The sequence below is a fragment of the Meriones unguiculatus genome, chromosome 6 (genome assembly GCF_030254825.1).
Source record: "Meriones unguiculatus strain TT.TT164.6M chromosome 6, Bangor_MerUng_6.1, whole genome shotgun sequence".
Taxonomy (NCBI): Eukaryota; Metazoa; Chordata; class Mammalia; order Rodentia; family Muridae; genus Meriones; species Meriones unguiculatus.
The window spans coordinates 132,359,922-132,375,144 of NC_083354.1; the positions used below are offsets into that span (position 1 = coordinate 132,359,922).

The 15,223-nt window shown below is 42.4% G+C and overlaps 1 protein-coding gene and 1 pseudogene across 1 annotated transcript in view; both read left to right on the forward strand.

The window, feature by feature from the left end:
• Ggh (gamma-glutamyl hydrolase) overlaps positions 1-13,355 on the forward strand; it is a 30,415-nt gene extending 17,060 nt beyond the window's left edge. Inside the window, exons 6-9 of the mRNA XM_021662957.2 lie at positions 3,374-3,480; positions 3,577-3,667; positions 11,412-11,549; positions 12,985-13,355. Coding sequence (XP_021518632.1) covers positions 3,374-3,480; positions 3,577-3,667; positions 11,412-11,549; positions 12,985-13,106 — 458 coding nt within the window. The 3' untranslated portion in view covers positions 13,107-13,355. The remainder of the gene's footprint in view (positions 1-3,373; positions 3,481-3,576; positions 3,668-11,411; positions 11,550-12,984) is intronic.
• LOC132654768 (suppressor of cytokine signaling 6-like) lies at positions 3,675-11,405 on the forward strand (annotated as a pseudogene).
• Positions 13,356-15,223: the final 1,868 nt, after the last annotated feature.

The following is a 15,223-nucleotide window of genomic DNA, read 5'->3' on the forward strand; positions in this document are numbered from 1 at the left end:
ATTGTATTTGTGTCTTAAAGAAAGGCAAATCTTGGGCAGAATGCATGGAATTTTATGATGGGGGAGATAGAAAGACCTGGAGGGGACAGGAGCTCCACAAGGAGCGCAACAGAGCAACAACAACAACAACAACAAAAATAAACCTGGGCCCAGGGTGCCCTGCAGAGACAAGGACCATGCATGGAGAAGACCTAAAACCCCTGCTCAGAGGAAGCCCATAGACTCAGTCTCCAAGTGGGTTCCCTAATAAGGGGAGCAGGGGCTGTCTCTGGCATGAGCTCAGTGGCAGGCTCTCTGATCACCTCTGCCTCTGGGGTGCAGCCTTGCCAGGCCACAGAGGAAGACAAAGCAGCCTTTCCTGATGAGACCTGATAGGCTAGGGTCAGATGGAAGGGGAGGAGGACCTCCCCTATCAGTGGACTTGGGGAGGGGCATAGGAGAAGAAGAGGGAGCAAGAGTGGGACTCAGAGGAGACAAGGGAGGGGGCCACAGCTGTGATACAAAGTGAATAAATTGCAATAAATAATAATAATTCATAAAAAGATAAAAAAGATAAAAGTGTTTAAGAAAACAGAATAAACAGTAAGAACAACAACAGAAAAGAAAGGCAAATCACCAGCCCATACCCACTCTCCTGCAAGCTGCTGCAGTTTTGGGAATGCCTAAGACATGGGTGCCATGTTTATAATTTACTAGAACAGGACGTAGAGGCTCAAGAAGGTACTTGTATTTGTTTTCCATCTTGAAACTTCCAGGGCTTTGGCTTTCTAGAGTTCCAGAATTTTCATTGCTATTTCCTTACAAAGCATGATTGAATCATTGCTCATTTGGATGAATTCAGTCTCTTATGCCTCTTCCATTTCCAGAGGTTGGGCTGTGTCAAAGTCTTTTAATCACATGATTAGTCTTCCTGGTAATCAACCTATTCTGAAGTAATCTAAGAGTTAACAACAAAGCATCTCATTATCTCACTACACTCTTACCACTCAAGAAATTTCAGAAGCTGTGAGTTAGAAATCTAAAACAAATTCTTTATAAATTCTAGGTCATCATAATTAAGTGCTACCAACTACTGATGTTTTCAGTAAGGATTTGTTTGGGGAGGGAAGAATAGTGGTCACTGACAGAATTCATAGGATGTAGCATACCTTCCACAGTCTTGTTTTCATTATCCCAGTCACTGCATGAACCTTATGAGAAGCATATGTTTTAGGTTAGGCTTTTGAGGTTGTAATATATCAGAAGCCCAGTCTATACAACAAAGGAATTAATTACTCACTGTTTGCAAGAACAGGAGGCCTGGCTGAGCATCAGAGCCTTGAACATATCAGGATTGTGTTTTCACTCCCCTGTTGATACTCCATTTTGTGTGCTTGACCACAGTCTACTGTGCCTCTTCCATTCCCAATGGTTGGGCTGTTTCAAAGCCCTCTAATCACCTGATCAGTTTTTCTGGTAATCAGCCTCATTCTGAGGTAATCCATGGAGCAACATGGATTCCTTCATGTGTTGGCCAAGTAGATTTCTTCCTTAGGTTACTTTCTTAATGATCTTTTCTCTTTGGTTGGTATGTTTAGCCTTTCTTCAGTTGATTAAATTTATTTGCTCACTTCCTACACAGATATAATGTATGTTTACTTTTACTTACACCTTTTATCTCCCTCTTTTCTCTCTTACCCATTAACTACCCTCGCCCTTACATGTGCCTTTCCCCCATTTATGTCTTTTTCTTTTTTGTTTTGTGGCTCACTAACTTTAACCAAGTCTCTCTGTGTGACAATGGTTTTTGAAAGGCATTTCACATTCCTTCTGTTTTGTGATTCTTACATCCTTTTCTTTGTACAGAACTTGACAGTGTTCGTTGAGCTTTAGATGAGTGGTACAAATGTCCTATTTAGGGCTGAGGATTCAAGTATCACTTATTCTTATCACTTTGATGAGCCACAGATCTACATTCACTGCTATCCATCGCCAAGAGAATCTTATTTAATTAGGAAGAACTAGCAATTGTCTCTGGGTGTAAGCACAAATATTTAGGATGAAGTTTGGCATCATGTTGGTTTAGCTAAACAATGGTGGTGAGTTCTACTTTAGGGCCCATGATCTTTTTAGGACCTATGACCTTCTCAGCATCCATATTCTATATGCACTGGCCCGGCCACAGGCCTTTCTGTGGGAACATCTTTGCTTGCCATTTACTCATCTTGGTTATGTCTTGATAATATCTGCTGTTTAGCTGCAGGTAAATGCCTTTGTGGCTTCTATTTTTTCATGTGTTTAAGTCATTTTTCTGTGCTTAAATTATTTTAGGTGCTGTTTATTGTGTGTGTGTTATGGGTTTCATAGTCCCAGGCATATTCTCTCATGAGAAGAGTGTCCCAAATCTAATCTGAGAGGAGTTGCTTTACTCTCTTGCCACTAAGATGCATCTCTTGCTTTGCAGGCTGGCGTTGTAGTTTATAGGGTTCACACCTGGTTGAGACCATTGTTGCCTTTTCTCCCTCAGCAACTAGTGTAGCACTTTCTGGCAGGGTGCAAGCTGTCCAGCATAGAGGAAGTATCTACCTCATTTTTCAGCTGGATTTCTTTAGATTTTAAACCCAGCATGTTGTGTGGTATCCTCTGCAGTAGGGTTTTGTCATTAGTTCTGTTGGGCAACCAAGAGGAATGGCAAGAGCTTATATTGTTTTAAGAGTCTCATTTGCCTCCCCGACCAGCCACTCAGAAGGCTGTGTCCCACATCAGCACAGGGATTTAAAGGAGCAGCATAACCTAGTTATGCAGAGTCTCTATCTGTCTATCTGTCTGTCTGTGTATCTGTCTGTCTGTGTATCTGTCTTTTAAAAGAAGATTTGTGTGTGTGTGTGTGTGTGTGTGTGTGTGTGTGTGTATACCAAAAAGGGAGTAGGATCCCCTGGAGCTGGAGTTACAAATGGTTGTGAGGTACTGGACATAGGTGTTAGAAATTGAACCTGAGTCCTCTTCAAAAAAGCAGCAAGTGCTCTCAGCTGCTGAGCCATCTTTCCAGCACCTTAACTTACAAGTTTTAGTTGGCTTACAAAGTAGTAGGTTCCCACATGGCCTTTTATTTTGGTTAATCTGCTGTCAATGCCTTTTAAGTCCTGTATACCTTTCAAAATACAGTGGAGATGTGAGGTCCTTTTCTGGGAACAGAACATATATATTTGGGGAGTCTTACTTTTCAGTGGTTTCTGAGGAGCCAGAGTTCAGATTCTCTGTCCTTCCACATCTTGATTGTACCTTAATAATTGTGTTGTTTGGCCAAAGGTAAGTGATTTAGTGGGTATATATATATATATATATATATATATATATATGTTTAAGTTATTTCTCTATGCTTAAATTTTTTTAGATGCATTACAGAGCAGAATGTTCCAGAATTTTCCTGCTGACTTATTGCTGTCATTAGCAGTAGAACCTCTGACTGCAAATTTTCACAAATGGAGCCTCTCTGTGAAGGTATCACATGATTATACAATCAGTACCTCATTAGTGAGAAGAATACATTTAGGACAATTACCAAATTGAACCCTCTGTTTTATTTTCATATTTTAGAACTTTACAGAAAATGAAAAGCTAAGTTCGTTTTTCAATGTGTTAACAACAAACACAGATGGCAAGACTGAGTTCATCTCATCCATGGAAGGTATGTGCAGCTGTAGAGCATCTAAACTGATATTTTTTCATTTAAATTTTATAGGCCTCTTTTCTTGTGAATGAAGTCATGTGACTTTGTAGCTCAAAGATAGAAGTAAGGTTGTTTTTGAAGACAGACAACACATTTGGAATGTCGACATTCCTCATCTATTTAGACTTAGGTGGTTAGTTTTTGGAACTGGGGTGAGGATGAAGAACTAGATGGAGAAAGCCACTCCATTTCTAGAGTTATCCCAGATTAAGCACCTTGACTAGTTTGTCAGACAATTATGAAAGATGGGTTGATGGAGGAAACAGCATTCTAAATAGGTGGTGAGGAAATAAGCACATTAAAGCTTGAAATGCTGAGTGTTGAAAGCAGCATTATTGTCAGTTCAGAACCAGGGACAAAGGCTGTGTATGGAAAGGGCAGCATGTGACAGGACTGCAGGCTGCTTGCCATGCATAGCTAAGCTTGAAAGATGCCTGGAGTCCTGACCATGGAACTTCAAGGAGAATTGCTGAGCATGCTGAAGGCATAGGGTGAGGATGGTGGGAGGAGAGAGCCTTAAGCACTCACAGTAACAAGATGGTCTAGTGTCACCTACATTATACTAGCTGGGAATATGGACAGAGGGCGAGTTAAAATGTTGGCTTCTTGGTGTCTTCTGGTAGTACACATGTGCATGGTAGAAGCAAATTAAAATACTTGTCTTGGAAAGGGCAAAACTCATTGCCGTTGAGGATATTTCAATGGATGAGGTTTGATGAAATGTGGATGGTTCATGTCCCAGATAACTAACATACAAGGAAGAAGAGTGCCACAGTGTAAACTTGGAGAAACAACAGTCAGCTCTGCACAAAATTCAGCTATTTCAGGGAGGAGGAAGAGGAGGAAGAAGGAGAGGAAGAAGGAGGGACAAGCATGCACTCCACTGCTGCTGGGAGGAAGCAGAGCCAATGGCTGTGTGCAGCTCTTGGCATTAGAGAAGAGAAGAAAGAAATGATGTACTATAAGATGTCACTGAAGACCTTAGTGGCCAACAGGGTGATCAGTAGACCCTATCCTGAAGCTTTTCATCAGGTGGTCTTGGTCACATTGTAGATGTAGATTCCTGCATCTCTACAGCATGAGACTGTATTTAATTGTGAACTTGTGTTAAACTATCTCTGTACAAAGGCAGAGGTTTTCTTTTTATATGGGGAAGTAGTAGTATGCTGGTCAGATTTTTGTCAGCTGGACACAAGCTACAGTTACATGAGAAGAGGAACTCTAAATTGAGAAAATACCACCATAACATTTGTCCCAATATTTGGGGATAGCTGCTCCAGACAGAGTTGACCATTTGGATTAGGTGACATTTGTAATTAGTCACAATGAAGAAAATCAGTCTGAAAACCTCCAGGAACTCTTTCAACCTGATTAAAAGCAAAGACAAAACTGAGTTTTTGGTGGGTCAATCCCAATCCCTCACTGGTAGGTGACTTTGTGAAAGACTCCTTCTTCGGGAGCTGCTATGGCAAAGACACGGCCAGCTGTGACGTTGGCAGTGAGGGCGAGAAAGGGGAGAACAGGACCAAAGGTGAGAGAGCCTGATGGGCACCTTAAAGAGGCAGTTGTCCTCTAGGCAGAGGGGTAAGGGCGACACTGCACCCACAGATGAAGACACCCCCTCGGCTTTAGCGCCTGGCCGCCTCAAGGTTGTGCATGCTCCAGGGCCCTTCTGTTCCACAACCTGCACAGTCTACCACTACAGCCCCACCTCCTGGCCTCTGCTCTGAGGAGGTATGCCTCAAGACGGAGCTACGGGTAAAGGTGCTGGTGTGTACTGTCAGCCTAGGCCCCCGTTTGCTCAAGGAGCTTCGTGAGCTGAAACTCAAGGAGCTGTATGACCTGCCACCCAGGATGCTGCCGCTGCCCAGGGAGCCGCAGCCAGAGGTGCGCCCTGAGTCCTGCTCACCCAGGGACCTCCTCCTCCGTGGAGGAGCATGTGCCTGTAGTTATCTGACTTGGAGGGGCCACGCAGCTGCTGCCTGGATACATCTTTTCCATGGAGGTGTTGCCATGCCTCTGGGAGGCACTAATGGCGCCTCTCTGTAGATGACAGTCAGGTGGACTAGAACCTGGGTGTAGGCCCAGAGATCCTTGTGGATTCGTTGGTGAATGCTTGTTGATTGGCATGACAGGGTCATGTTGCAGAGCCCTAAATCAGGTCAAGATGACGCCCTCCCCTCACCTCTCCAATGCAGAGTAACTCAATGTGAAGGACCTTCTGCAGCCTCTCCAGCTGGACGTAACTGGAAGCATTCACTATTGTTTGAGTTTCGATCCTAACTCTGCACCTGGGGTTGCACTCAGTGCAAAATAGTGACCCTACGAAGGAGCTGAAGAAGCTTGGAAAACAGGGGTGGTATGGCCTCATCCCACGCTGCGAGGTAGAGGGAAGCTGGCGAACATGCCAGATGGTCTTTCCTTGTTTGGGATAGTACTGATGACATTTTAAGCCTGAGCTTCCACTCTCATGGTAAAACATTTCACACTAGCATTGAGCACTCAGATGGTAGATTCAGCTTTTATAAACAGCCCGATGTGGAAGGGTGTTCATCTATAGTTGACTTTGTTGAACATTTAATCAGGGACTCTGAAAATGGAGTATTTTGTTATTCAAGGTTTGGGTTGCCTAGATCTGTGACTTACCCAGTCACACTGCCCAGTCCAGTGTCACGGTTCATGTGGGTGCTCTCTGCAGTGTCTGTGTCACTTTGTTATACCTCAGTACACCAGAATAGGCTTAATTCAGAAACTGCCTTTACCAAACAAAACGAAGGATTATTTGCAGGAGAAGCACTACTGAGAGATTGGGAGCCCTGCTTCTTTTACTCTGGGGTCCAGAAGTGAGACTGGAATACAGTTTACAGACCTCTATCACTACTCAAGTCTTTGCTGCCATAAGTTTTTATGTGAGTCATCGATTTGTTCAGGGGTGAGGAAGTGTCTGCCTGGCATGTTGAGTTTACTGTGGTTCTTGGAAAGGGATGTCTTGAGGGTCTAGAAGTGTAAGTTATCTTTCTTCAATGTGCAGAACAATCACAGTGTGAATGACAAGCTTCTCCTTATCTCTGTCCTCCCCAGTCCTTTGCTGCTATCCACTGTGGTTCATTTCATATGTAGTCAGTACTAAGTAAAGTTGAATGAAACTTAAAGAAATATAAGGTAATATGACATTAAATGGCCTAGTTGAATTAACCTGTACAGGATAAACCATACATATACACTGAAAAATGGGTTTTAAGTCTCATTTTAAAAGTGTTTGTTCACAATTATGAATTCATAGTCTTGATTAATGGGACGCAAATCTGCAACATATCTTGTACAACACTTTTCTAAATTATTTCTTAAGGATAATTGTTTTGGTTGTGAGAAGCTGAATTTTTCTGTTGCCTTCATTTTCATCTTGTGATTTGTCTCTTTGGATAAATGGACTTACATTAAAAATTCTAAACAAATATAAAAAATGACAGAGAAATATATACTTAAAATACATGTTATCTGCCAAAGGGTCTGTGTTTATCTCATAAGAAGTCAACTTTATGAACAAGGAATTTAAATAATAGACTCTTATAAATAGCTAGCTAAGAGCTCTGAATGGGTGCCTTGGAGAATGATCATCAGTGTGTTGTCCGCATATGGCTGTATGAGGGAAGCTGTCGGTGTAATTACCAACTAGTGGAATGCTGGTGGAAGCACAAGAAAGAAACCACCAGACATCAAGACTGACGGAAGTAAGACTGATGATGATGACAAATGCCACCCAGGCTGTTGCACAGGACACATTCACGTGTTTAAGATTACAGTCAGAGAGCCTGCAGCAGGCTAACTTTTATTAGTGAAGCTGAGTATTTTCCAGTCCTGTCATCCAGCAGTTCAGTCCCAATATTTAAAAATGCCTTCACAGAGCTGGATGTGATGGTACACACCTTTAATCTTAACATGTGAGAGGCAGGGGTTAGCTAGGACAGGGCCACATAAACAAAAACCAAAGTAAAACACAAAACAGTATGTACAAAACCCAATGAAACCCATTCACATACATAGAAATGCGCATATAATTGTTGCCATTAGAAAAAGGGAGGCCGTTAAAAGGAATCCAAAAGCATGACAGTCCAAGGAGTAAATCCTATGATAGAACACTATGCAGTTATTCAAGTCATCGCGCATACTTTGTGTTCTTCATTCTGAATGGACTTTGGCAAACAATTTTGAGTTTAAAAAAAAACCACAAGAAAATATAATATATCCTGCATTTTTTTTCTTGAGACACTCTCCCTCTGTGGGGTAGGCTGGCTAGAAACTCAGTGTTACAGACTGGCCGCAAGCCTTAACAGTCTTCCTGTTTCAGCTTGCAGAGCTCTGTGAGCATAGGCATGCACCACAGTGCTTCCTCCTAAATACTTTATATAGTTTACATTTCTATGGTTTTTCAAACAGGCTACAAGACAGCCTTGAAGCAAACACGGAGACGGACAATTTATTACAGGAGTTGTTGCACTGAAGAGGGGATTTGTAAATGTCAGTCACACTTGATGTTTCAGTGTATGTGATGGGTAATCAGGAATCATATTGTTCTGATGTTTATTCAGGAAATGATTCCCCCAGACTCCTCAAGAGGTATCATTTTACACACTTTATGCTCTGTCTCTCAGAACATCTATGACTGGATGGCTGCAGACCGTTTAGGAGCAAAGGCTGATGGAGTATTTGGAGGAGCTGGAGACAGGAAAGGGACCCAGACGCACAGTGCACCTTCTCTGCTCCTATGCCAGGCGGACTTTGGTTGGTGAGGCTGGAGAGAGCAGCCTGGGAGGATAGAGTCCTAGATTGTTACTTGGAGATTGGCCATGTCACTTTGACTTAGTCTGTCTATGTTACTGTTATTATTAATGTCACTGTCCTGGAGGTTGGCAGGTCCTGGGACATAATGTTAGCATCTGAACATATATGTATCCATAAATACACACACGCACACACATATATATTCATACATACATACATCATCACTGAATGTCAGATGGCTAAGCAGAAAGAGAAGCTAGGTCAGTTTTCCTTCTTACAGAGTTACTGATACTTTCATGGCCTCACCCTTCCAACCTCTTCTAGGCATAATTCCTCAAGATTCTACCTCCATATACCATTAACGTGATTTAGGAATGAACTTTCCAATATCTAAATCTGGGGAACACTCCTAAAGCACAGTGCATTGGTCAGATTCGTGAGAAGAGAAGTATCTATGAAGGAAATTCTGAGAAATGTTGGTCAGCCCAGGATGAAGGGAGGTTATCTTTCTACCCAGGTGCTAGTGTCCTCACCTCCCAAACAACCTGCGGGACAAACCTGGAGTTCACCCTGGCTTTCCTGCCTCATTATCTACTTTTTAAAATGTCAAACCCATCCTTGCCTCCCAGGCCTATCTTGGGTATGCCTTCTCCTTTCTACCCAGACTCCTAGCTGCTCATACAGTTATCTTCCAGCTAGGCATGGGATCTCACTGAGAAACCAAACTGATTGTGCTGCCTAAACAATACTCAGTGGCTCCTCACTATTGGACGACAAGCCTAGATTTACCTAATCATTATAATCCATGCTGTCTGCCACTTCCTCTGTGTTCCTTTGAGATCTGTGCTGCCCTCCACAGAGCAATGCTTCCTGAAAAGTTCCTCATGTCCCTTATGTCTTTCGGTGAGCTCTCAACTACCTTGAAAGACTCAAGCTAGCTGTCTCATCTTTGAGAAGCCTTCGTCATTATTCTCTCTTTTATGTCTTAGTGGGTTTGCTTTGAGTCCCTTGGAAGTGTTACTTTTTGCTTGTATTTGTTCAGGCTCAACACTAGAGCCTATTGGGAGCTAGGGTTTTTATCTTAGTTTTCTGTTTCTAGGATTTTGGGAAAACTACAGGTGATGAATGAGTGATCTGTTAAGCAATAGTACTGTATTGGAAGTTAGAGATTTAGATTCCTTGTTGGTTCTTCTGACCATGTCATCATACCAGGCTCATGGGAGAATTTTAGAGCCTGATAATTTTACGATACCTCTGAGTTAGGAGTCCTTGATGCTCCACCACCTATGTATTTTCTTTTCACTCTTGGTAATCTTGTTCTAAATCTGTGATTCAGGTCATAATTTTTACAATTGTAAAGTGTCATTGCTATTTCAATAACAGCTTTTCTAAAGAGTAAGCCATACTTGTTTCTGAACATCAGCCTCCATTTACCTGTGTGTTTGACTATCAGATAAATCCTCACATAGACATCTTTATCCTCAGCTATGCTTTTGTCTGTGGGTCATCCCAGGATGGGAAAAAGACAGTGCCAAGAGAGAGAGGGAGGCAGAAGGGAGGGAAGGGCTATGTCTGGAGCTGCTTGCTGGTAGGCTTTGCTTCTTCTGGACTCCAATAAGACTGGGATGAAGTGTTTACAGCCTGCTGTGCAAGTGGAGAAGACTAGTAAGTGGGGTGTGAGAGGACAGTGATCTTTCCTTGCCTGGCGTGGTCTTCAAGCACTTACTGGGAACTGTCATGGGCTCCAATCCAAAACAATGATGTGTGTGTGTGTGTGTGTGTGTGTGTGTGTGTGTGCTTGCTATTAAAAGCAGGAAATTCATGTGTGAATAAAAGAGAAGGCTTGCTAATTTTCAGAGACATATATATTCACTTTTCTAAAAATATGTAAAACCTGTAAAGCATTTCGGAAAAATAAGGGAGTTATATATATTAAATTTTCTCAGTTCTAACCAGTCAGCTTGCAAATGGCCATTCTTTTATATATTTTCTCCTCATACTTGTTATTTTTCAATCTAATCTTAGGGATTAATTCATTTCTATCTAGCTAAGAGTGTATATAATAGCTAGGAGTTCTAAAAATAATTGAATTATAACCACCAAGAGTACAAATGTTTTTAAACTGCTAAAATTTATTTTAACAGATATTGCCCCAAAGTAATAAGTCATTCCATAGGCTGAGACAGACTGGCAAATATAAAAATGCTTGCATTATTTGTTTTCACTTTTATAAGTCATTACGGGGTGAGAACATGTATGAAGAGAGGTAGGATACAGATACACACATGAGTGTCAGCAGCTAAGTGTGCAGTCAGGCCTGAGGATAGAGATCAGTGGTGGAATGTGTACTTAGCAAGGGGGTGGCCTTAGCTTAGAGCCGCAGCCAAGAGAGATGGTCACTTTCTCTCCTGCTGAGTGGATGCCAAGGTGGCAGTGGCGGTGGCTTCTTCTCCTTCATCTTCTTCTCTGTCTTTGTCTTCTTCTCCTTTGTCTTTTTCTTCTCCTTTTCTGTCTTCTTCTCTTCTTCATCTTCTTCTCCTTCATCTTTTTCTCTTTCTCTGTCTTCTCCTTCTTCATCTTCTTCCTCTTCATCTTCTTCTCCTTCTTCGTCATCTTCTTCGTTGTCCTCTTCTTCCTTCTCCTCCTCCTTCTTTTTCCTCCTCCCTCTTCTTCTTTTACTTTGATTTCCTAGAAAAGCAACTCACAGTCAAATTGTTAGAGAGTGCAAGTCAGTGGGATACACTATAACCCTGACTGTCAGCACTTCTTTGTGTGAGAGAATATGTACAACTTATACATTTTCTGATTTTGGTGAGTTCTAACATGTTTTACGTGGCACAGTGAAACTTCATGGCATGAAACAATGTAGGAACATCACTGTAAACCATTCTGTGCTTACTGGTGTGTGCTTTCCACACAGGAGTTAAGTATCCAATCTATGCTGTGCAGTGGCATCCTGAGAAAGCACCCTATGAGTGGAAGGCATTGAGTGGCATTTCCCATGAACCAAATGCTGTGAAGACTGCATTTTACTTGGCAGATTTTTTTGTTTCTGAAGGTAATATATGGCTGTATGATCTCATTACTCTATTAGGACTTCTGAAGGAGACTGCATACCCTGCTCTTGGCTCCTGCATAATTTTTTATCCTATGACTTCAATAAGGTCTATAGATTTAACTGGAAAATATTAAATAATGATAAATCCTTGAAATGGAGTATATTAGTATTCAAGAAAATTTCAGAGGAATTAGTTAACAGAGTCATCTGTGATTCAGTGGACCAAATTCTTGATCAGTAATTTAAAGAATGTGGAGTTCTTTCTTCTTTTTCCTTAAGTACTTTCAATTTTCCTTTTTAAGAACAATGATGTAATTATAACAATCTTTTAGCATTATATGTTTTTTCCCAAGACAGTTATATAAATTTAATTCTAGCCTATCATAGTCTGTAGCTTTATAATTGTCCGTATGCAGGCATTGGCATACTGGAGAAAAATTATTAAGTTTTGTCTGCTTGGTCCTGAGAACACAGATTTTCATGCTATTTTGCACTGTGGTTACATAGTTTGGGCATAGGTGTTTATATCATAGTTGAGTGATATGGATGAGAGCAGTAGAGGCAGCATGCAAGGGACAGAGCATCATTTAGGTGAGGTGGAGCCAATTGATGACTTGATGAGCCCCATGTTTATCTTAGATCCAGCTTGCCTTATGTTTTTTTCTCTACTTTATTGCTCATTAGGAAGCCACCAACCTCCTACCTGGTTCATTTGTGTCTAGAATTATATATAGTCGAATGGGGGAATTCCTAAAAACAAAACAACAACAAAAAACAAATGAGTTTTAAACACAAAGCCATCCCAGATGTAATGTTGATCCTAAGGAGAGTTCTCCCTGTGGTAGGTGTGAGTAGCTGCGTGGGCAGAGAAGGATTTCCTGAGGCTTTCATCTTGTGGTAGTTGGCTCTGTATCTGCCAACAATCTCTTTCAAAACGTCAGAGGGCCTTACTTTGACCTTAGTGTGGGATCTTAGTTCTCAGCTGTGTACAGAGTTCTCACTGGCTTCCTGGGTCAAATGATCCCTTCTTGTCTGCTCCACTGGCATCGTAAGTTTCCCCAGCTTTTACCTCATACACTATCCTAGGGCAGGAGTCCTATGACGAAGTGTCCACCACTTAATTCTGCATGTCTGCTAGCCCGTGCTTCTCCAGTGATGGCTACATGTCCTGTCTCTACTTTCCCTGGAACATATCCAGTCTTGTGCACATTTAGCCTTGTAATGAGTTATACTGGGGTTAAGGAGCTGTTATAACAACAGCAACTGTGCTAACATTGGCACTGTTGTCCTGAGGAGGGTATTCTTGAGGCATGTCTCTTCTTGCTCATGCTTCCCCAGTGAATAATTCTGATCTCAGGAAGAACTACCATAAAATAGTCTCTTGGAAATCTTGTCAACCAATCTTTTTAAAAATGAACATTATTTTCTCTTGCAGCTCGGAAAAACAAGCACCACTTTGAGAACAAAATTGAGGAGACGGATTCTTTGATTTATCAGTACTATCCAGTGTATACTGGAAATATTTCTTCATTTCAGCAGTGTTACTTATTTAACTGAAAGTCTTCAATACGGTAACAGAGAAAATTTGAGTACCTCTGAGATTGAATTGCTAACACTGCTCATGGTGATATGAGAAAGCACACAGATGCCTTTGTTGTGTGCCTCGTTCTGTTTCTTCACTTAGTACATGATTATTTTTTATCAGATTTAATAACTTGACAATGAAAAAGATAAACAATCATAGTGTTTTTCATGAAAAAGTCTTATAGCTGAAGATCAGTAAAATATAATTTTTTGAAAAAAAAATTTTCTGTGGCTTATTATTGATTCCAGGAGGAAAAGCTACCTCAAATCTACTCAAGTTATTTTTGCAAAAGTCTTTTTGAGTTCTACCTCCAAGTCCCTATTATGTCTCCCCCATTTGAGTGGCAGGAGTGTGTGTGTGTGTGCGTGTGTGTGTGTGTGCGTGCGTGCATGTGCACGCGAGCATGTAAAACATAGTGTTTCTTGGGAACATGTGAGTTTCTAGTTTTGTTTGTTTTTCAGCTTTTAAAATATTTAATTATGTGTATTTTTTGTGTGTCTCTGTGTGTTATATGGGCATGTGTATGTGGATGCTCATGACTTGTAGCCCAGAGGTGTTGGTCTCTGGACCGCAAGCTGCAGGCTGTTGGTACTTGAAATCAAACGTAGCTCCTCTCTTGGCAAGTATGTGCTCTTAACTGCCACTCCATCTCCTTAGTCCCATAAACAGAGTATTTGATCTATGTCAGATAAATATTTGTTTTCTCCTATTGTCCAAGACAATATATGGGAGTTAGAGTGATGTCAGAGGACATAGAAATGATTTATATACAAAAAATTAAGAGTAGGGACCTGAGTGTACTCTGAGAAACCACGCTGTCTGGCAGCAAGGACAGAGGGAGCACTGACACCAAAAGGATTACAGTTTCAGTTAGCTAAGACAGAGCTTTCATAGCTTTTATATGGCAGATTTGGTTTCTTTACAAATATTGCCAAATGTCCCATTCCCAGCCAACTTCACATCTCTTGCCACTAGAAGGGAGACATTTATGACTCAGCACTGGCTACTCTTCAGCAGGGCAGATCAGAACTTTGTAGATCAGCTTGTCTCAGCAAAGCCCTGATAGCCTGGGAATGCTGACTTTCTGCCTGCTCCAAAACTGCTCACCGGTTTATGATGGTGATTACAAAATGCATGAACATTTGAATGATTTTTTTTTCTGCTCACGTTAAATTTGCTAGTTCTCAACTCTGTGTGTGTGTGTGTGTGTGTGTGTGTGTGTGTGTGTGTGTGTGTAAGTCTTTACATTAGAATCTATTAATTCCAAGAATAAAATTTCTGGGGGCAAGATGGCGGCGCCGGGAGGACTCTCATTCTGAGCAGCAGCACAGCAGGATCAGCACAGTGACCAGCAATCAGAACTCGTGGCCATAAAACACAGTTATTGTGTTTCCCAGGTGAGAGGATACCCCACGGTGGGGGATTCAATCAGCTTTTAACTCACCCGGCTAAACCGCGGAAGAGATCCCGGTTCCGCCAGACGCTTGGCTGCCGGCCGCCAGCCCCAGCCCCAGCCCAGAGCCACAAGCCAGTGTCTCTGGTCACGGTCCCAGACTGAACCGTGTGCACCACACTATCAGAGACTGGAATTTTCAGTGGAGAGATAACCCCAGGGTACAGGAAACGATTGGGACCGGCCTTAGGTCACCCAGACATCCCCTGGAAAAGACTCGGGCGGGTTCCACGGGCACCCCAGGAGCCAGCCCGGAGCCAGAGCCGTGGACCCAGGTTCCGGCACAGAGCCCTGCCTGCCTGCGCGCCTGATTCGCCACCGGAGATAGAAACGGCGGGTCTGATCTCAGAGCACTCAGCTCACCACCAACCTGAAAAGGTCCCTGGAAAATTACCCATCTTAGGGAGGCACTCAGGCTCCCAAAAGCCGCAAAGGCAGACACAGGCAGTTTCTGCGCACCAGACAGCTGGCAGAGACTGAGCCGCCATCACACAGCTGTGCTCCAGGCACAGGCAGTTCCTGCGGCCAGCCAGCTGGCGGACACTGAGCAGTGTGCACCAGGGCAAAAAAAGACACTGGGAGTCCGTGTCTCCAGAGAATCCACGGGGAAGGAAGGAAACTGTACTGATCTAAATC